The sequence below is a fragment of the Galeopterus variegatus genome, unplaced genomic scaffold, assembly GCF_000696425.1.
Source record: "Galeopterus variegatus unplaced genomic scaffold, G_variegatus-3.0.2 Scaffold2142, whole genome shotgun sequence".
Taxonomy (NCBI): domain Eukaryota; kingdom Metazoa; phylum Chordata; class Mammalia; order Dermoptera; family Cynocephalidae; genus Galeopterus; species Galeopterus variegatus.
In genome coordinates, this window is record NW_007728253.1 from 175239 (window position 1) to 196592 (window position 21354).

At 38.9% G+C, this 21354-nt stretch overlaps 1 protein-coding gene across 4 annotated transcripts in view; it reads left to right on the forward strand.

The window, feature by feature from the left end:
- The window catches only part of PIP5K1B (phosphatidylinositol-4-phosphate 5-kinase, type I, beta), a 195788-nt gene that overhangs the window by 90900 nt on the left and 83534 nt on the right, over positions 1–21354 (forward strand). For all 4 annotated transcript variants that reach the window (XM_008580661.1, XM_008580663.1, XM_008580664.1 and 1 more), the window contains 4 exons: positions 13139–13350; positions 15672–15755; positions 15872–15920; positions 18643–18727. In XM_008580661.1, coding sequence (XP_008578883.1) covers positions 13139–13350; positions 15672–15755; positions 15872–15920; positions 18643–18727 — 430 coding nt within the window. The remainder of the gene's footprint in view (positions 1–13138; positions 13351–15671; positions 15756–15871; positions 15921–18642; positions 18728–21354) is intronic.

A 21354-nucleotide genomic window follows, 5' to 3' on the forward strand; every position in this document is an offset into this window, starting at 1 on the left:
TGGCTCTACTAAACATTTCCCTGGTGGGGGCTCTCTGTGGGGGCTCCAACCCCACTTTTCTGCTCAGCATGGTCTAGTAGATGTCCTCTGCAGTGGCTCCGCCCCTGCGGCAGGTCTCTGCCTGGGCCCCCAGGCTTTTCCATACATCCTCTGAAATCTGGATGGAGACTGCCACGCCTCCACTGCTCTCACATCTTGACGGCCTGCAGACATAACACAACGTGGATGCCACCGAAGTTTCAGGCCTCTACCCTCCAGGGCTGCTGCATGAACCACACTTGGGGCCACTCCAGCTGGAGCAGCTGGGATGCAGGGAGCAGGTTCCCAGGGGCAGCTGTGCCCCAGGTCTGTCCTCTGGGACAACTCAGTCCTTCTAGGCCTCAGGGTCTGTGATGGGTGGGGCACCCTTCCAGACTTCTCAAATGCCTTTAGGGCTTTTTTCCCATTGTCCTGTTTCTTAGCATCTGGCTGCTTCACCACCAAGATAGTGTCTTTAGCAACCAGTTTATCTGCTTCACCTTTGCATTTTTCTCCTGCTCTCCACTTCTCTACCTCATGGCCAGGCTGCAAATTTTCCAAATCTTTATGCTCTGCTTCCCTTTTAAATTCTGGCTTTATGTCATGCCTTTGCCATCATAGCTCAGAGTAGGCTGTTAAAAGTAACCATGCAGCTTCCTTAATGCTTTGCTGCTTGGAAATTTCTTCGGCCAAATGCTCTGGTTCACAACTCTTAAGTCCCATATTCCACAAAGTCCAAGGACATGGACACAATGCAGCCAAATTCCTTGCTATGGTGTAGCAAGTGTTATCTTTTGTACAGTTCCCAATAAGTTCCTCATTTCTATCTGAGACCTCATCATCCACATTTCTATCAGCATTCTGGTCACAACTATTTAACCAGTCTCTAAAATCTTCCAAACATTCTCTCATCTTTTTGTCTTTTTCTAAGTCCTCCAAACTCCTCCAACCTTTGCCTAATACCCAGTTCCAAAGGCGCATCCACATTTTCAGGTATCTGTATAGCAACACCCTACTTCTCAGTACCAATTTTCTGTATTAGTCTGTTTTGTGTTGCTATAATAGAAATACCTGAGACTGGGTAATTTATAAGGAAAAGAGGTTTATTTGGCTTACGATTCCAGGACAGCTGCATCTGGCCTCAGGCTGCTTCTACTCATGGCAGAAAGTGGCAGGCAGCCGGCGGGTACAAGTAGATCACATGGTGAAAGAGGAAGCAAGAGAGAGGAAACGAGAGAGAGAGAGAGAGAGAAGGTGCCAGGGTCTTTTTAAACAACCAGCTCTCGCAGGAACTGATAGAGTGAGAACTCACTCATTAATCCCTCCTCCCCCAGGGAGAGCATTAATCCATTCATGAGGGATCCACCCCCATGACTCAATCAGTTTCCAACACTGCCACATTGGGGATCAAATTTCCACATGAGTTTTGGAGGGGACAACACATCCAAACTCCATCATGGGTCATGATGTGAAATAGAGCAGCATTGGGGTGGGGGTGGGGGAGAAAAACCCTGGAGCTCAGTTTTACAGGGATTTATTGTATTCATTCAATATCTGGTGTACATTTACGGTACCCATGATACTGTAGGAACAGGGCCTGCACGACTGCCTTGTGGAAAGCAGGGTATTTCTTTAGCCATATACTCATTCTATTCCTTTCCAGAAAGATTGCCACATCCTGGCTTCTGAGTGATTTTGGCCCACATATGTGACTTTTCATCCCTGTCAGTGTCAGCCAACACTTTTCTCATGCCCTCCTCCCCTCTAAGTGAGTGTCCCTTTCATATCATCAGTATTCTTCCTTCCAAGAAAATTTAAAAGTTAGTATTTTGATCAAGCAAGTATAACTCTTCTCTCCCTCACTTGTGTGCCTCAAGATAATGCACTTCTACATGGTGAGATAGAAAATTTCCACAGGGAAATTTCTCCCTCCCCTGTAAAAATGAAATGGCCAAGGACAATCTGTTGTTAATGAATGTATATACTAAATCTCAATTTTTTATAAAAGGGATACATCTGTGAACTTTCCTGCATACGTCAAAAAAGTATTTTAGAGGGGGTACATAGTCCACTGGACATAGCAGTTGTCCACAGCTATTAGGACTGCAGGGAAGTTAAACTTTAGTGTTTATTTAAAATATCCTCATCCAGCCTGAATTGAGGCTGGCTGGGATGAGTCCGCATCTCATTCACTTCTTCTGTTCATTTCTCCACACGAAGGCCTCATTCATAAACTTTGCCCATGTTCAGCCAGCTCCAGCTGTCCCTAAGACAAACCACTACAGCCACCAACTCAGTGTCTGCTGCCTTTTCATAAGCATCTTGTCGTGTGTCTTCAGATCAAGACACGAGTCCTTTAGGAGTGGAGATTCTCCACCTGCTGATATTCCTCTTTCTGAAAAAGCTGTCCAATTTTTTTCTGGATTATTAGCAATTTCAGAAAAATGTCAACAACCTAATTTTCAAGAATCAGACAGAGCAGTGATTCAGGTTGCAAATTTACTTTCTCTACACTCAGATGTGCCTGGAAAATAGAATTACTTAATTATCTTTGCTTTTCCTCACTAGCATCTACTTCCTCAAACTTAAACTTACTAGTTAAAAATATTTCAGTCTCTCTCAGTTTAAATATTCTCTTTATTCAGGGCTGGTATAAATAAACTCTCTTTCATCGCTCCATCTTGTTAGGTCAGCCTCACAGGAAAAATAGGGTCTCGACCACATGTTGACACGTGGAGACAGCATTGCCACAGTCCGCTCCACTGACCATATTCTATGTCCACCTTCCACTGTCACCCTCCTGCTATGTGGTATGCGGCATTGAGCAACCCTCTTGTACCTTCTTTAATTTTGACCATGTACATATATTATTATTCAAAAAATAAAATACTTCAAGCCTTCAAAGAATTCATTTCTAGCGATAGGTCTCAGAAACTAGGTTTTCCATCACATTCTAAAACTTACCATGAAGGTACTCGATGTTCTTCTTAAATTGTAAGTTTCTCAGTACCCACGGTGACTTTACCAGGCCTAGGATTCTTCCTGCCTGTGGAAGCTTCGATGATCTCAGAGCATGGATCAGACTGATTTCTCTCTTCAAACCTCTACAGGAATCTCAGTCGACGAATCTTGCCCTCCCTTCCTACTGAATTAATTCCATGGCATTAAGCAAATAGTTTTGGAATTCTCTCTCTGCATAAGGCTCTTTGCTAAGTAGAGCCTTATGGGAGAGCCTTGGTGGGAGGTTCAAAAAATTAATAGGATATGGTCCTTTCTCTCAGAAGCTTAGAGTTTAAACTTTAAGGCTAAGCCATCAAGGTCTTATTTATCATGGACAGATTCTTCCATTCCTCTTCTCTTTCTTAGTCCGTAAGAGTAACGCATGGGGGTGGGGAAAGGGGCAGGTACTTTTTTGTCTTTACCAAGAAAGGCAGTTCAGCAGAGCGGATGGGCTGTGGTAGACAGTGATGGGGATTCTGGAATGTCACCTCATACATCAAAGTGGATGTGGAGATGTGGACCCAGTGTGGCCTCTGGGTCTCACTGGGCAGCTGGCCAGCCCCCTTGCTCTCAGCCATCCCACCAGTTAAGCCATAGCAAGGCAAAGCATTCATGGTGAAGCCAACTAGAAGCTATATAATCACAAGGGCTTGGCATTTTAACATAAGGTATGACTTTTAAATATGTTTACAAAATAATTTATTAAGACATATCTATTTTGGAGAAACAAAATGTCTATAAAGAAAAAAATCCAAAATTCATCCAATATAGGAAGCTAATGAACATACATGTATATATAAAAATAATCTTTTAAAATGATGGATGACTATTTCTAATGCATATGAGATAGACTTCTATTACTTCAAGCTTTTTCAGTGAGCAAAAAAAGCCTTGGTACAGGTTAATCCAGCACAGCCCAGAGTTCTAAAATCACTGTATTAGGCACCGTGAAAAACACATTATTGCCATAATTAGGCTAAGGATTTAATATTTATTTAATTCTGTTTTATTAGCCAAAATTGTATGGCTTTTCACGGCCTGTATTTTCTCTTTATTACATTAGCAAAGAACACTCTGAGCTTTACTGAGGATATTAAATTAAATTAAAAAGAAGCATTCAGCTCTGACTAGACTTGGTACATACAAGTAATTCTGGAACTGTACTCTGAAGGGCCTGCTTTCCAAGAAGTGACGGACCCTGGGATTCAGTTTCCCCTAAAGCAGTATTTTCAAGAATTTCTATTTGCACAAAATCTCCAGGATGCTATCTTGAGTTTTCTTTTATTTTTGAATTAACACAAATGTTTTTGCCAATTATTAATTCCTCATAGGCCAGCTAGAAAAACGACTCAGGGCCCTTGATATGTCTTCCTGTCAGCTCCACACTGTGTTAATTTGGTTATTCTTTAGATCTTTTATCACAGAATGATGAGGTGAGATGAGTATTGAACATAGCAAGTTTTCTGTTTCAATCACTTTAGTTAAGATCACAAATTACTAATTTTTATTTTTATCTGTGCCATCTCTAGCCCATCATCAGTGGAGATAGTGGTAAGCTAACTCTAAACAGGTATAGAAATGCATTTCGTGTAAGCGTTTTAAAGCAGTATATTAAAACTTTATTTTTGAAAAGTTTGAACATATACAAAAGTGGACAGAATATTGTAATAAATCCACATGTATACTGCACCAACTTCAACGATTTTTAACTCAGCCACTCTTCTTTTATGTCACTGCCTTCCTCCCCATATAATGTCAAGCATATCCCAGGCATCAAATCATTTTATTTATACCTATTTTAGTAAGAATCCCTAAAAGCTTAGGACTCCTTTTAAAATAAAAAAACTACAGCCATTATCATCATACGTTTAAAATATTAATGATTATTACTAATCATCAAATAGTGTTCAAATTTCCAATTGTTTCAGAAACAACTCTTTGTGGTTTGGATCAGGATTTAAATAGAATCTACTTATTAAGACCCCTGTCAGTCTTATTATTTCATTTTGAAGGTATTTATTTAAGAAATTGGATTGTTTATCCCAGAGTCTGAATTTTGCTGATTGCATCCCATAGTTTCATTTAACATGCTCCTCTCTCATGTTTTTCCTGGAAATAGGTTGTGGGATTTAGAGGTTTGGTCAGATTTAGGTCTGATTTCATATTTGGTGTTTTGTCCCATGAGAAGGCACATAATGACAGAACGCCTTTCTTTTTGTTATGTTAGCAGCTGTTGATGACCACTGACTAGATCTGTTCATTCATTAGGGGTTGTCAAATGTGGATAGTCTAATGTTATCATACATTAGCTAGAATTCTCAAAGGATTTTTGAACAAGAGAGTGCCTGACAAGTAGTGGGTGCTCAATAAAATATTTATCAAATGGATTAATTTCCATAAGAACCTCTGTGACATGGAAAATTATTAGAAACCTTGCTTGCTTAAGATCCAGTTGATCATCTCTTTTCCTCCAGGAGTCACCATCCTTTTCCATTTTGCATAAGGCATCACTAACAGATTACTGTAGCTGCATTGTCTTTACCACTCTTAATATCTTCTTGTGGGTGCCAATTTTTAAATGCAGCTGTTTTCAAAGATATTCATCCAACGATGTTCCATTCTCAGTCTTATGCCAGCTTAACTTTACATTTCTAACAGGTTGGAAAAGCAAAGGAACAGAGGACATGAAAGCTAAGGAAGCCCTGAGATGATCCATCTTAGGGCCAGTACCAAGCATTCTTGGATGACTGAAGAGTTTTTGCAGTTGAACCAACCTGTGGAATGCTGTCCTGCAAAGGCTTCCTAAAGAGAAATGTAATAGTTTTACTAGAGTCAAATCTCAGCCTAGTTTACGGCTAAACAAACTTCCCTTTTATCTGCCATTTAGTTGTGTGGATACTAAACAGTAAATTGAAACAGTCTTTGTAATTATCAGCTTCTTTTTTGCCCTTGATATAGTACATACAAAATACCTATGATGTGGGTAGGTTTGAAAACACTGTGGAATTTTATCTTTTTTTTTTTTTTTTTCCTTTTTGTCTTTTTTTGTGTCCGGCAACGGTTTTATCTGCCATTTAGTTGTGTGGATACTAAACAGTAAATTGAAACAGTCTTTGTAATTATCAGCTTCTTTTTTGCCCTTGATATAGTACATACAAAATACCTATGATGTGGGTAGGTTTGAAAACACTGTGGAATTTTATCTTTTTTTTGACAGCACAGAGCACCTAATCACAGTAAATGTTTTCAGTGCTGAAAATTTTTCACAGGTATTATAATCATGATGCACAAGTATCAAATTTTTATATTTAAGATATTAGGTATAATGTTATACATTCTTTGCTGCTGAATGTTTTGATTTTTACTTATATACTTGGAAAGCAATATGACAAATACACATTCCTACTATGTTCAGAGCACATAAGTAAAAAAGCAGGAAGCACAAAGTAAAACAAGCCTTTGGTGAGCCGAGCAGTCTTATATGTATGGTAGGAAAAATGTAGATGTAACCTGAAGGACAATTTTATACCACAGAGGGACACTGATAACGTGCTTGGGTTTCCAGAAGGGAAACATATTCCCAACAGTTTCTTGAAATCATTAGTAAATTTTCATGCGGGTGAGAATTGAGATAGGCTTTGAAAAACCAGGATTTGAAAAGATAGTAAGGAACTTCCAGAAGAAAGAGCTTGAGCAAAAACATCAGGGCTCACATCTTCAGAGCACATTTAGGAGTAATTAAGGAATTCTGGGAGATGTCTCTAGGCTGGTATTAAATAGCAAAATGACATTGACAGAGGCCATAGTAGTGAGGACCGTTAGTGTCAAATTGAGGCATTGGCACCTTGCAATGGCAAGAGACTGAAGGCTTTGAGTAGGGGTGTGGTGTGGCCTGGCCATGCATGGGCATCGGGAATAGATCTGAGAGGGGACTAAGGGAGGTTGAAATCAAATCATTAGAGGAGGGGAACGATTTGATAGTAGAAGCTACAATAGTCAACAACTTAGTGAAAGGAAAAGAACCCATGGGATCTGAAATCCACATTAGAATGATTTGAAATAAAAGAGAGAAGTGAGGAGAAAGAACTGCTTTGGGGTGATATGAGAGTTTAGGGTCACAGCAGAGCTGTGTGCACAAGTTTTGAGTTGTCCAGAAGGCCACTGGAAATATACAGAGCTGCAGCTTAGGAATGGGTCAGAATAAAGATAACAGTTTAGGAATTGTCTGTAAAAAGATAGTAGTTGGAGTCTACCTCTAAAATCTATCCACTTCTCCCTCAAAGCCCCCTTCTGGTCTCCCCGCCCCTCCCCCATTCAAATATCATCATCTCTTACCTGGACTGTTGAAATATACTCGAGAGAAAAGTAAGTAAGCCTTTTGGGGTCTCTTCACAGCACCCTAAATTTTCTTCCCAGGCTTTCACACAATCTGTAATTTAGGCTTGTTTAATTTTTTTTTTTCCCTTTTTGTCTTTTTTACTGACCGGTAACGGAATCGCAACCCTCGGTGTCACGCCCGTACCGGGGACCGGCAATGGGATCACAACCCTCAGCGTTGCGGCCGCACCGTGCTCAGCCAGTGAGCAGGAACTGGTTTCCACATGGGATCCGAACCCTCAGCGGGAGCGCCGCTGCGCTCCCAAGCAGCGCACTCTCCAGTGCTCCACCGGGCCGGCCCTAGGCTTGTTTAATTTTAAGGACACCATAGTCATATATTTTATTTACCCCTTAAGATTTAGCAGCTTCCACAGTGCTTGACACAGACTAGACACTCAATCATTTTTTTTTCCAATGAAAGAGACAATGTCACCACTAAAACATACAGGAAGAAAGGAACTTTGGGGAACACCTTTAGGGCACAAGAGGAAAGAGAGTGAAAGAAAAACAGAAAGACAAAGAACCAAGGGATGCAGAGTGGCAGCTGAGGGGGAGGGGACATTCCAGGTGGGTGGTTGTAGGGACTGACTCTGCAGGCGGAGGAGTAACAGGAAGAGTTGCTGGCAGTGACTGGGTGCCTTCTGTGTGCCTGAGACTAGACGTGGAGTAACTCAGTTGATCTTCACAGTAACTCTGTTGGTAGGAATCCCTGTCATCTCTTTCACAGGTGAGGATACAAGGCTCACAAAGGTTAGATACTTTGCTCAAGGACAAACAAGTGGGGGAACCATGAGTCCCGAGTCAAACCAGGCCACCAGGCTCCAGAGCACACTCTGAACCACCATGCAGCCACCTCAGCTCCCACTAGCAGCGGCACAGGAGGCAGTTTGCAGTGGGCTAAGGAGTGTGGCATTGACAGTGTAAAAGGAAAAGGAGGACCTGCCACTCTTTGTGACCTCTGAGGCTGAAGAAAGGATAGCAGTGCCTGCTGCTCTGAGTAAGGGTTTCTCTCACATTAGGTCCCCAGATCTACAGAAACTATAAAAGCATGCCTCATGCATCACTCTTATTTTACGAATAGTTTTGATCATGTCTCTACCAGCTGCTTTGACTGAATTCCAGTGTTATTATTGACTTAAAATAGCCCTTGAATGAGAAGGAAAAAAAAAATCTGACTTTGACAATAAAAAGCATTGTGGTATTCCATCTTGCTTTCAGTTTTAAATAATTCTATAAATCATTCCTATTTCCTTTTTTTTTTTTTTTAACAAGTGTTGAAATAAGGTCCTGCCCAAGGGAGGTGGAAAGGCTCCTGTATTTGCATTGTAACCTGTGTTTTGAATAACAAATGCACAGGTGCAGAATCCACCAGCAAGAGCAAAGTCAGGCAGACATTCCAGAAATAAATGTGTCTGAGTGATGAACTGGACCGACTAGTGTCTGTACTGTTGCAGAGTGTTGCTCACTCTTAAAGCTCACACATGTTAGGTTTTTGGCAGATTTATTAATTCCTTTAATTAAAGAACCAAGAGGAGATGAATAACAGAACTATTTTGTTCCTAATTGATGCAAATCTTAAAAACACATGACTAAAATCTGCTCCCAGAATCTTTCATCACAGAAGTTTTTTAATTTGATATAAAATATGTACATATATATTTATCTTTTTGTTTCTTAACATTTTTTATGGATGGTGGTTTTGCCTAACCAAAATTCTAACTCTACTCATTAATTTTCTACACATTGAAAATAAAATTCCTTTTTTAAGCATTTCACTTTGAAAGTATGAGCCTAGGATTCCTGGGGACAATTCAGCACCCTTCTGGGATGCTGACAATCCAATTTAAGAGTACAGAGAGAATGAATCTCTTTTTTAAAAACTTTATTGCTTTTTCTTAGTTAATTCTCTCTTGAAGTTTATTCTTCATAAAAAAAAATAAAACGGGACAAATATTTGACCACTTAAGGCATCAGGATAGTTTCTTACATTATCCAGTAGTTGAAGTTGGACCACAGCCTGACTTCATATCACCTACAAATTGCCTGTCTGTGGGCAGTGAAAGAGACTGCAAATACAAACCAGACTGTTCAGGTTGAATAGTGCATAAAAAATATAAGAAAAGATATTTTTTTTAAAAAAAACAACTTTTTAACAAGCAGAGTTAATTTGGAGGTGCTTTGCAAGGAAACTGAAATAAATAAGATGTTGGCAGGAATGCTTTTTGGATTTTAACACTGCTAAGGAGAAGATTCTGGACGCCTGTTAGGATTAAAAAAAACAACTTTTTAACAAGCAGAGTTAATTTGGAGTTGCTTTGCAAGGAAACTGAAATAAATAAGATGGTGGCAGGAATGCTTTTTGGATTTTAACACTGCTAAGGAGAAGATTCTGGACGCCTGTTAGGAACATCCACAATGTTGTCACAGAGTCTGATTAGAATTTGCTTTTGAAGCTGGTTCACTGTTTTGGAGGAAACATTTATAAAAGGGTACTTTGGGCTGTGCAGGGCACAAGAGTGTTTTTTTGCCAATTGAAAACGGGACTATTCCCCATGCGGTTATAAGGCAGTCATTTTATAGTCCATTGGCCAGAATTGCTGTGTCGTCAGCCAACCTTTTCCTGTTGAACATCCAGGCAGTACTACTGAGTACCCACAGACCCGCAGCTTTTACAGGAATTGAGACTCACCAAAATGATACTGGTAAACGGCTGGAAACGTGGTAATGTTTTCATTAGCTCTTCAGTGAATTTTTGTTTCAGAAGTATATCTCCAGAGGTGTTCACTTTAAGCTGACACCTGTAGTCTCTTGAACTAGTGTGAGGTAATGAGTCACCATGAATTATAATCATAGTGATAACAGCTAGCAACTAAATGAGTGCTTACTTTATACCAGGAGCTTTTCTAAGCACTTTACCTGCGTTGCCATATTGGATTTTTACACACCCTAAGCGGTTGGTCATATTATTGTTCCCCCACCAAGAAGAGGAAACTGAGGCACAGGGAGGTGATGTAATCTGCCTAAGGTCACAGAAGCCATGCTCTTTATCCTCCATGTCCTTATCCAACAGTCTCTCTAAGAGAAGCACTGGCACTGATAAATGTGAGTAGGAAAATTGGCACCTGCAGATGGCGAATCATCGTGAAGACTTACTTTATCAGGCTGCCTGGGTGGGTACCATTCCCCAGCTGCCATTTTAGTATGATTGAGAATTAGAAAGGCTAAGACCCTACTACCACTTGTTTCTATATATGTATTTTAAAAAGCATCCAATATTTGTTAGTGTTTTCTTTGAAGAGGCCGGGTCCCTGGCACCCCTAACACGAAACAATCTTGCTTTCTTCAACTGTCTGTGCACCTGTCCGGGAGGTAAGGCATGGATACCCCTCCATGGAGAACAGCCAATGGGCCTAATGCCCAAACTCTGAGGCAGTGGTATGGAGTGCTACCTATCACCCTGTCCTTTGTCCTCCAGCCTTGACCTCGCTCCTCCTTAGGTTAGGGAGGCTGGTTCACATTACTGTCAGGCCACTCTCAGATCTCTTGGGTTAGAAAATTCCATGGCCTAAATCTCTTAAATAATAAAATTCTACTCTCAGCTCCTGCCTGCCTCCTTTCTGAAAGCACTCGACGTAGTATATTGAAAGTTGAAAGAGGAACACTGGAATAATTCACACTCATTTGCAGCCCACTCTCAGTTTTCCTCACTGATGGCAAAGATGCCCAAGACCCTGGGATAACCATATATTTTGAAGGCCGCATATGCCATAGTTCACAATGGTATCCTTGAAGTGGCAGCCATGGGTATTTGAATCCTCAGTCCTGACCCCCTCTTTAGTATTCACAAATATCTGATCAAAAAGCAGGTGGGCTAAGGGAGGATGAGAATTCTAGGTAATTGATCCCATCTAAACAATTATCTATAGGCAATGATCCTCCAAGGTATTTCCTAACTAGGGTATAGGGACATATTATCATGTTGTTCAGAGACAGCTGTTCTGCCTACCAGATTGTCTTACCTTCTGGGCCGTTTTGACTTCCTGAGCAGCTTTGTGTGAGAAATGCCAAATATTAAAAAGTCTATTGTAGGGAAGAATTATATACAAACTAGTAGAAAAAGAAATTTATCATAGAGGAAGACAGCCAGTTTTCAGGCACTCTTCCTGAACACTCTTCCTCTGTAAGACTGGCCTGAAAGCATGAATCTTACTTGTTGGGAAGGCTCATCTCGCAAAGACCAGGAGACAGAGATCGCTGCAATCAAGAGGTTTTTATTCCAGCATGCTGGGGTCTCTCCATCTTCAGGACAGAAGCGGCCCCGAGCTCTTAACACAAGCACTCTTTATACAGTTTTTTTTTTTTTGACAGACTTTTGCAACAGGATGAGTTGTATACTGCTTATGGGTTATCTGAACAGAAGCGGCCCCGAGCTCTTAACACAAGCACTCTTTATACAGTTTTTTTTTTTTTTTTTGACAGACTTTTGCAACAGGATGAGTTGTATACTGCTTATGGGTTATCTGAGGCGACCTTTAGATTTATTGGTGGGCTTTAGCAGGCTGGCACCCCGATAAGGAACAGTGTATTTCCCAATCATTTATCTTCCTTGTGGTCTGGCCAGGTGGCCTCTAGATAAGGAACTGGTCAGTTCCTGGATCCGGGTGGTGATTACTCTCTTCCTGGAATTTAGCGTGCCTGGGCCTGCCTTGACTATGCCTGGCCTCTACATAACCCCTTAAAAGCTGCTTTACTTAAAATGGCATTAGTTATGTTTTCTCGTTTTTAGCAAGCATTAGTACAGAAGCAAATTGCGCATGTTAAAGTTATATTTTTCTCTACACCTCCACCTGGGAAGGGTTGTGAGTGCCCCTCCACCTGGGAAGGGTCGTGAGTGCCCCACCTACACTCTGAAGCCATTTTGACTGATTCTGGTCTGGACTTTGTCTCTTGTCGTTTTCCTTTCAGAGCATTGGTATGTCCTTTGTCTGTCTGCTTCCAACTATTTTTAATTCCCTCACTTCCCCACCGTCTGCTGAATGCATAATTAAGCATTAAGTCCTATTCTTCGTTGAGATCCTATCTTTTAAAAAGATTGCTACAGGGAAATAAGTGAATGGCAATTTTGAAAGACAGCTTTGAAAAGGAGACCACTAAACTCCAGCAAGATTAAGATTTTGAGAATAGAATCCAGGCAAAAATACATTCCAGCTGAGTCTTTGTGCTGAGAAGGGGACTACTGGTTGTTGGTTTCTCTGCTTTAGTGCTTAAGACTGTGGACACTGGAATTGATGGCATGGGCCTCTGTCACTTACGTGCTATGCAATACTGAGCAAATTACTTCACCTCTGTGTGTCTCAAATTTTTTCATCTGTAAAATAAAGACAATAATAGTACCTCACTCATAGGTGGTTGTGAGGCTTAAATCCAATTGAATCACTTAGCACCTGGCACATGGGGAGGTTCAATAGATGCTATCAATGAAACATTCATGGAGGGTTAAGAAAAGATGTGCTTGCTTTATATTTGCATAAAAATCTCATCTTGGAGCCATTGTAATAACCCTTCCTGCATGTGGTCTAGTAATAGCTTCAAGTGTTTTTACTTGAATTTTTCTACTATCAGCCACTCCCTGGGAGGTATGCAGGAGCCGTGTGTCTGCATATGGAGAGCTCTCTTATTCTGTGTGGATGAGATTTACAGACTGTTTGGGCTGACTGGCTTCCTGGTTCTTTTTCTCACTCAGGTCCTGGAAAGCTTCAAGATCATGGACTATAGCCTTTTGTTGGGAATTCACATCTTAGACAATTCCCTCAAAGAGAAAGAAGAGGAAACCTCACAAAATGTGCCTGATGCTAAGCGGCCTGGGATACAGAAAGTCCTCTACTCAACAGCCATGGAATCCATCCAAGGTCCAGGGAAATCTGGAGATGGGATCATCACAGAGAACCCAGACACGTAAGTGCGGCCACATGCCCGCCTGCCTCTTGGCTGTAGCGGTCCATGGCACTGGGTAATTATAGTCGTCCCTTGATATCCTTGGAAGAATGGTTCCAGGATCTCCCACAGATAACAAAATCTTCAGATGCTGAAGTCCCTGATATAAAATGGCATAGTATTTGCTTATAACCTACACACATCCGTATACTTTAAATCATCTCTAGATTATTTATAATACCTAATACAATGTAAATACCTAATAATGACAAGAAAAAAAGTCTGTACAAGTTCAATACAGACACAACCATCCTTTTTTTTTTCTATCCATGGTTAATTAAATCCACAGGTACAGAACCCACAGATGTGGAGAGCTGACTGTACCTGCAGTCACATTCCCCTTACGGAGGCACTTGGGTAATAGATTCCTATGTGGTGCTAACATGGGTTAAGCTGACTTTTATTTCTTTTCATCTATGAATTAATGCATCTTGGACGTGACCAGCACCATTGTGCACACAATATGCACAAAATAGCCATCGGCCTTGTCTTCCACTCCAGCACCAAGCCCCTCCCCCCTTCCCTTTACGAGAATCCTCGTGACTTAAACAGAAACACTTTTGCTTCTGCAAAGGTGCATTTCTCCACCCTGGTCACATAGTTTCCACATTAGCCTAATGCCCCTCCTTGATGGTATCAGCCAGCCCTTAGTGCCCTATATAAGCTCTACCACCCCACACCTGGTGCTGTTCCCCATTTTGAGGGCAGCCCTGGGCTGCCCACCACTTTGAGTGCACCCTGGCAGATTCTTTTCCTTTAATAAAGCTTGATCGGTACCCAGTGTCTCTGCTCCCTTTCTTTCATGAATAACTGGATGAGAGGCAGTTTCCCGAGTTGTTGTTCTTTCATCCTCTTTCATCCACGTGGTTTCTTTTATCAAATGGCTCCATTTTTTAACAATGGCTAATGATGTTTTTACCCCATTTGCTATGCATTCAAAACATCTACCACAAGAGGGGAGAAGAAACTTTGAATTTGAATAATCATGTTTTTGAGGAAATTCACGATAAGAATGATGTTCACAATTCAGAGCTTTTCATGTGTATAAGGGGATTCTGTTGTTCCAGTTCTGCATCCTGGCAAATGTGGTCTCTTGCCTCAGCCACATGTGATAGTAACTGCAGGATTAATTTGCATGTGTAAAGTGCATATTGATTAACAAACAATGACACCCAAAGAAAATTATTGAAATGGTTGACTGCATCACATGTGTGTACTAGCTGGGCCAGGTGACTGAAAGAAAGAGATCATGTTCCATGGCCATTGGTGCCTGCCTTCTAGCAGTCTCCAACAATGACTAAACTACTGGCATCTTTCACTTTTATAAAGGAAATTAACACATATTAAATCTGTTTTTAAAATTCTTGCTTGCAAATCTATCAAAATGTCTAATAATCAAGCAAATTATTCTATATTCTAAGTACTACACAGCTATTAAAAATCATATTGACATTGAATATGAGGAAAAGTTCATCATTTAACAGGTGAAAATTTTAGTTTATAAAATACAACAAATTATATAATCCCCTCTGTGGATTAATGAATACACACACACTCAGGGGATCTTCAAAAAGTTCATGGAAAGATTTATAATATCTTTTAATTTCTTTTTTCCCCATGAACTTTTTGAAGTACTTTCATATACTGGAAAAGTACATACCAAATGTTAATAGTAGTTCATACCAAATGTTAATAGTAGTTATCTTTGTATCTTTTAATTTCTTTTTTCCCCATGAACTTTTTGAAGTACTTTCATATACCGGAAAAGTACATACCAAATGTTAATAGTAGTTCATACCAAATGTTAATAGTAGTTCATACCAAATGTTAATAGTAGTTATCTTTGCATCCTAGGAATGGATTTTTTAGACATATTTTTTCTTTGTGCTTTTCTGTATTTTATTTTTTAAAAAACAATAAATATGTATTACTCTTTTGATCAGAAAGTGTTGCATTTTTAGAAAACAGTATTTTATAATGCTCTATAAATTCATGCTCATAATATAAAAATAGGAATAATTTCTAAATTGGATTTTCCCATCCACCTCTTCAAAGTTGACAGCTATGATATTATTCTCCTTTGTGGGGAAGTACATCCTTCTGGATTCCCAGGAAGACTTTAACTGATGCCCCACCCACCCCCCAAAACAAAATGATGAAGGGGGAGATAGTCCAGAATTCTTAAATATTATCTCTTTTTTTTTGCAGTGTATTCATTGGAAAAGAATTATAACTTCCTATTCTTATATTATAAAATATTTTCTCTTTTGTTCTATCAACAGAATGGGAGGCATTCCAGCCAAAAGCCATAAGGGAGAAAAACTACTTTTATTTATGGGCATTATTGACATTCTACAATCATATAGGTAAGAAATTTTGGGAAGTGGTCTTTTGTTATTTCAAAATTAATCAACAAACGGTTCTGAAAATTCACCAAATGGAGCAATTTTACATTCTTATTTGTATCTTTCTGTCTGCTTAGGTTAATGAAGAAGTTAGAACATTCCTGGAAAGCTCTTGTTTATGATGGGGTAAGTGACTTATGTTCCTTGTTAAACTGTATATATTTCTGATTTCTCAGAGACTGCAGACTGCATCTAGGAAACTGGGTCACTAGACTTTAAGAGGAGAAGAAACAAAGGTCTTTATAAACTCAGAATCTTCAGCTAGCAGATTGGTAAATAAATGAAATCCAGCCTAGTGAGTAGGTAGAGGCACTGTTTCTACGTGACATCTAAAGGACTCAATTATGAGATCATGATGAAGAAAAAGAGGAAACTTTTTTCAGAGGCACTGGGAAGATCAGTAGGGCAGCCGAAATGAAGTCCTCACAATACCAAGCCCCAGAGAGGTCTGAGCCCTGACTTGGATGGTAGACAGCTCTGGATGTGATGTCTGTGTTCGCCACATGACTAGCCACGTGACCTGGGCACATTGCTTATTATGCAGCCTCTCTTAGCCTAGTTTCTCATCTGTAACAGGGAGGATAGTAATCGTACCTGCCTGATGTGAGGATGAAATAAGATAATGCACATCATTGTCCAGTGCAATGACCATTTGCACAATAAGGATGTAGAACATGAAAACATTTAAGTTGGTTTGGATTTTACACACAGACATTTGTACATGCTGCCTGATGTGAATACGTCTTAATTGGCATAACTGAAGAAAAAAATCAGTTGTCAAGGAGCAGTCTCTGTGTCTCTGTCACACACACACACACACACACCCATCTAGATGTTACATTTGAACTCCCTGCTGCTGACGGAACATTTATTGGCTTAAGCCTTCCTCAGTTAATAACTTGAAGTAGCACTTCCAGAGAATATATTGGTCAAAGATTTGGTCACACATTTCTTTTTAAGATGTTAGCACACTCTTTCCTTTGAAGGAGGATATGTGATAGGTGCTGTTCTTCCTTTTCCTGGAAAAGAACATGCACTTTCTCAGTTCTGTGGAAGACTGTTAATAACCTTTGTGCATGAAAGAACTGCATTTTGTCCACAGGCTAAGGACTCACCTCTGTCACAAAGTGCTTTTAAACAGCGGGTTCACAAATTTGTTTCTAAGAATTAACTTCAGTCTTATTCAGATCAAAGCTTCCTCCTATGAAAGGTTGAGATGGTAGGTTAATTTTATTTATTTTTTCCAGCTGAGAAAGGTAGGGACTACATAGTACCTTGAACATGGAAGGGAGAGTAAACACCTTCTGTTTCTTTCCCACTTCCTGAGACACCTGCAATTCCCTGTGAGCAGATGAGATTTCTGATCTGAACGGTCAAGTACGGTGTTGGCCAGATGCTTCTAACAGGTCCCTATCTTTGACAGTTTAAAACATGTCTTTTCAGTTAGTTTGTTTTTAAGAAAATCTCTCTGCTAATTATATATTTGTGAAAGCATAAGCAATAATTAAGACCTTTTTGTTTACAAACATGACTCTTATTTAAATAGTGTTTCTTCATACCAAAGAGAGCAACAATGTAATTCCTCTTTAAAGGCAAGGTGCCCTCAGGCTTTTGCAGTCTACCGATATTTCTAAATTACTGTACTTATTGCAGAAATGTGTCCACTTCAGACAGAAGCTGCCAGGATACTGGAAAGAGAGTATGTTAAACCACTGGTTTGACATACTTTCCCACCATACCTACAGCCTCACTGAGAGTCTGGAGGACCATTATCACATGGATGAAGAGGGATCCTGAGTACTGTGTCCATCATAACATACTGATTAGAGAATTATAGATTAAACTAGCATACGTTCCATATGCCTCAGGTAACATCTTATTTCACAGATGAAGAAACTGACGTCCTGAGGCTGTAGCTTTCCCAGGACCGCACAGCCTTTCAAAGAACTAACACCAGAACCAGGTCTTCTGACTTATGGTCCAATGTGTTTTTTCCTCCAACCCAGCTGCAGACACTTTGTAGTATCAAACTTAAATTTTTAGAAATGTTCCTATTAAAATCCATAAACCTGTATTCAAAATGGAGCATTATATGAACAAATTTACTACTTCTAGAAATGTACAGCTTGGATAGTAAATAAATGATTACTAAATAAATAGAAAATTAGCTCCTTCATTTATCCCCTTTCCTCATTTCTAATAAAAGGGCCCCATAGTACTAAAGACTCCTGTCAAGCACGAGAAGAATTAACAACTTAACTCAGTTCAACCCTATGTAATTAGTAGATAATTTGGTGTAACAGGAGTCATGCATTAGTCTAGACTCCTAGCAATCCTTCCAGTGTCTACTCATCTTATTACTTGGCAGTGAGACAGAACACTTTTTTAACCTAAATGTCACTCTGACATTAGAGTTGTTTTTGTTTATTTCTGTCCCCAATTTTTGTTCATGGCTAAGAATGTTACCCTTCTTCCAGGTGACACTTGATGTCCTGGTTGTCTGTATGTAAAAAAAAAAAGAACTTAAAGCCTGTCCTAGGACACAATGTTATGAATAAGGATCAGCTGTTGGATTTATGGAACAGTCTTTCTGCTGTCTCTCCCTGGCCTCTTACTGCTCCATTTCATCTTGGGTGTCTAGAATCTTTGCTCCAATTGAGTCTGTGCCCTCCTGCCCCTGCCCCAGACTCCTGGGCCCCACAGGACACAGGGCATTGCTCTTTACTAGCTCTTGACCACTTTTGGTTAAGGACATTGGCTAACAGAGGACCAACTACATAGATCTTTCTTCTGACTTGAGATGAATTCTCTGAGAGGTAACACTGTGATACTTGATCTGTCTTTTCAGGACACTGTTTCAGTTCATAGACCAAGTTTTTATGCAGACAGATTTCTAAAGTTTATGAATTCCAGAGTTTTCAAGAAAATTCAAGGTAAGATTCTTGTAAAAATTTTTTACTTTTAGCACTTACTTGCTGACTTTACTGTTTTTGTAAGATTTTCATTGGAAGAGTTGGAGCTGTTTCTTTCCCTACAGTAGTAATCACTTAGTAATTATGACTAAGTATCCCACTCAGGTGTTTATTGATGCCATGATCATTAGAGTCCTATTTTGTGTTGAAAAAAATGGAAGTTATCTAAATGTCTAACCATATAATACATTGATTAAATATATTATGATATAGTCAAATGATGGAATAGTATACAACCACTAAAAATGATATGTTAGAGGTACATTTCCTCCTTTAAATATAGATTTATTCACATATATGTAGTTATAGGTCTATATACCTTAAATGCATAGCAGAATTCTGATGGGATATATAAAACTATTAACAGTGGTTATTCTCATGGAACATGCTCCAGGATAAGCCATACATTAGGCCACAAAACAAGTCTCAATAAATTTTAAAAGATTGGAATCCATCATACAAAGTATCTTTTCTGCAGCAGAATTCTGATGGGATATATAAAACTATTAACAGTGGTTATTCTCATGGAACATGCTCCAGGATAAGCCATACATTAGGACACAAAACAAGTCTCAATAAATTTTAAAAGATTGGAATCCATCATACAAAGTATCTTTTCTGATCACATGGAATGAATCCATAAAGAATGAAAAGTGGAAAATTCACAAATATAGTAAAATCAAGCAACACACAAACTACCAATTAGTTAAAGAAGAAATCACAGAGAAATTAGAAAAAAAAACTCAGAGGTGAATGAAAAAGGTAACACACATACCAAAAATGTATGAGATTCTGTGAAGGCAGTGCTCAGAGGAAAATTCATAACTGAAAACTCCTACGTTTAAAAGAAAGAAGAAAAATCTAAAATCAATAGTCTAACTTTAAAACTTGAATAACTAGAAAAAGAAAACTAAACCCAAAGCTAACATTAATTATTCCAAATTGTGAGGTTATGTGGGATTTTATTTTATTTTATATCGATATTTATTAAATTTTCTACAATGGATATGTGGTATTATGTAGTAAGATTTTAAACTAGTTGAAAAAGAGAAAGTAATCCTATTATACATATGTTGTTATTTTATCGTGTAGCTATTCTGTTTTCCAGTTTTATAACTCAAAATGTAAGTTTAGTGACACAAAAAACTGAAAAAGTAGAAGAATGTTCATGTTTTATGTTTAAATAAGACATATTTTTTAATATTTATTGGAATTTTCTGTTAATGAAAGTAAAACACTTTCAGTGTAAAAATTTTGGAAAATACAAGAAGATGGAAAGAAAACAATGAAAATTACTTGAAATCCCACAACCCAGAGATATTCACTACTGTTATTTTGATGTACTTCCTACCAATCTTTAATTCTATGCTTTACATATTTATATAAAATTGGTAGCATAATGGTATATAATTTTAGGTATTTTTCATATAACATCATAACATGAATAGTTTCCCATATCATTGTATATTCCACAAAGACACCATTTAAAATTGCAATACAACATTAAAATGATATGGGAGTGCCATAATCTATTTAAACATTCTTTCAGTGTTGGGCCTTTACATAGTTTCTCCTTTTCTATTGCTAACTAATATTTTTATGAATATCATTTCAGATAAATGTTGTGTCCAAACTTAAGGTTATTTCTTTGGCATAGATCCCAGCAAGCTATACTAGGATATTAAAATGCATATAACTTCCCAGAGAGATTGTGCTATTGAAGGCTCCCACAAGAGTCTGTATTCTACCAGCCCATAGCCAACATCATGCTTTTTAAATTATGCTACTTTGATAAGTAAAAAATGTTATCTGATTGTTTTATTTTGCATTTCTTGTGTACTGGAAAGGTTCAACCATTATTCATGTTTGTTTGCCATTTGTAATTCCTTTGAGAGTTGAGCTTCGTAACATTTGACCATTTATATGGGGTGTTTATTATTTTTCCAGATGATTTATATGAACTCTACATATTGAAGGTATCAGCCCCTTTTTTACTTATTTCATTCTAAGAAAAACTTTTTTTCACATTTGACTACCTCAATGGTATCTTAAAGTGGCTGTCAAATTGAAACCAGTATAAATTAAATTCTCTGCCTAAGGCTTTTTTTTGGCCGAAGATGGACCATAAAATAGTGTTTATTCAGACTGCAAGCCTGTGTGAATACGATCTTGTGGTTCAAATTTTCAAGGAAAGTTTTCTATCTCCTGTATCAGTCTGTTTCTGATGCTTATAACAGTATACCTGAAACTGAGTAATTTATAAAGAAAATGACATTTATTTCTTATAGTTTTGGAGGCTAGGAAGTCCAAAGTCCAGGGAACACATCTGGTGAGGGCTATTTTCTTGGTGGTGACTCTCCACAGCAGTGCAGGGTATCACATGATGAGAATGGGCTGAGCAAGACAGGACTAAACTCACTTGCTATCCTTATAAAGCCATCAGAACCACACCCATTGCTCCATGAATGGATCAATCCAATCACAAGGCCACATTCCTCATAATCTAATCACCTTTTAAAGGCCCCTTCTTTTTTTTTTTTTTTTTTTTTTTTTTTTTTTTCCTCTTTTCCGGCAAAAGATCCCACCCC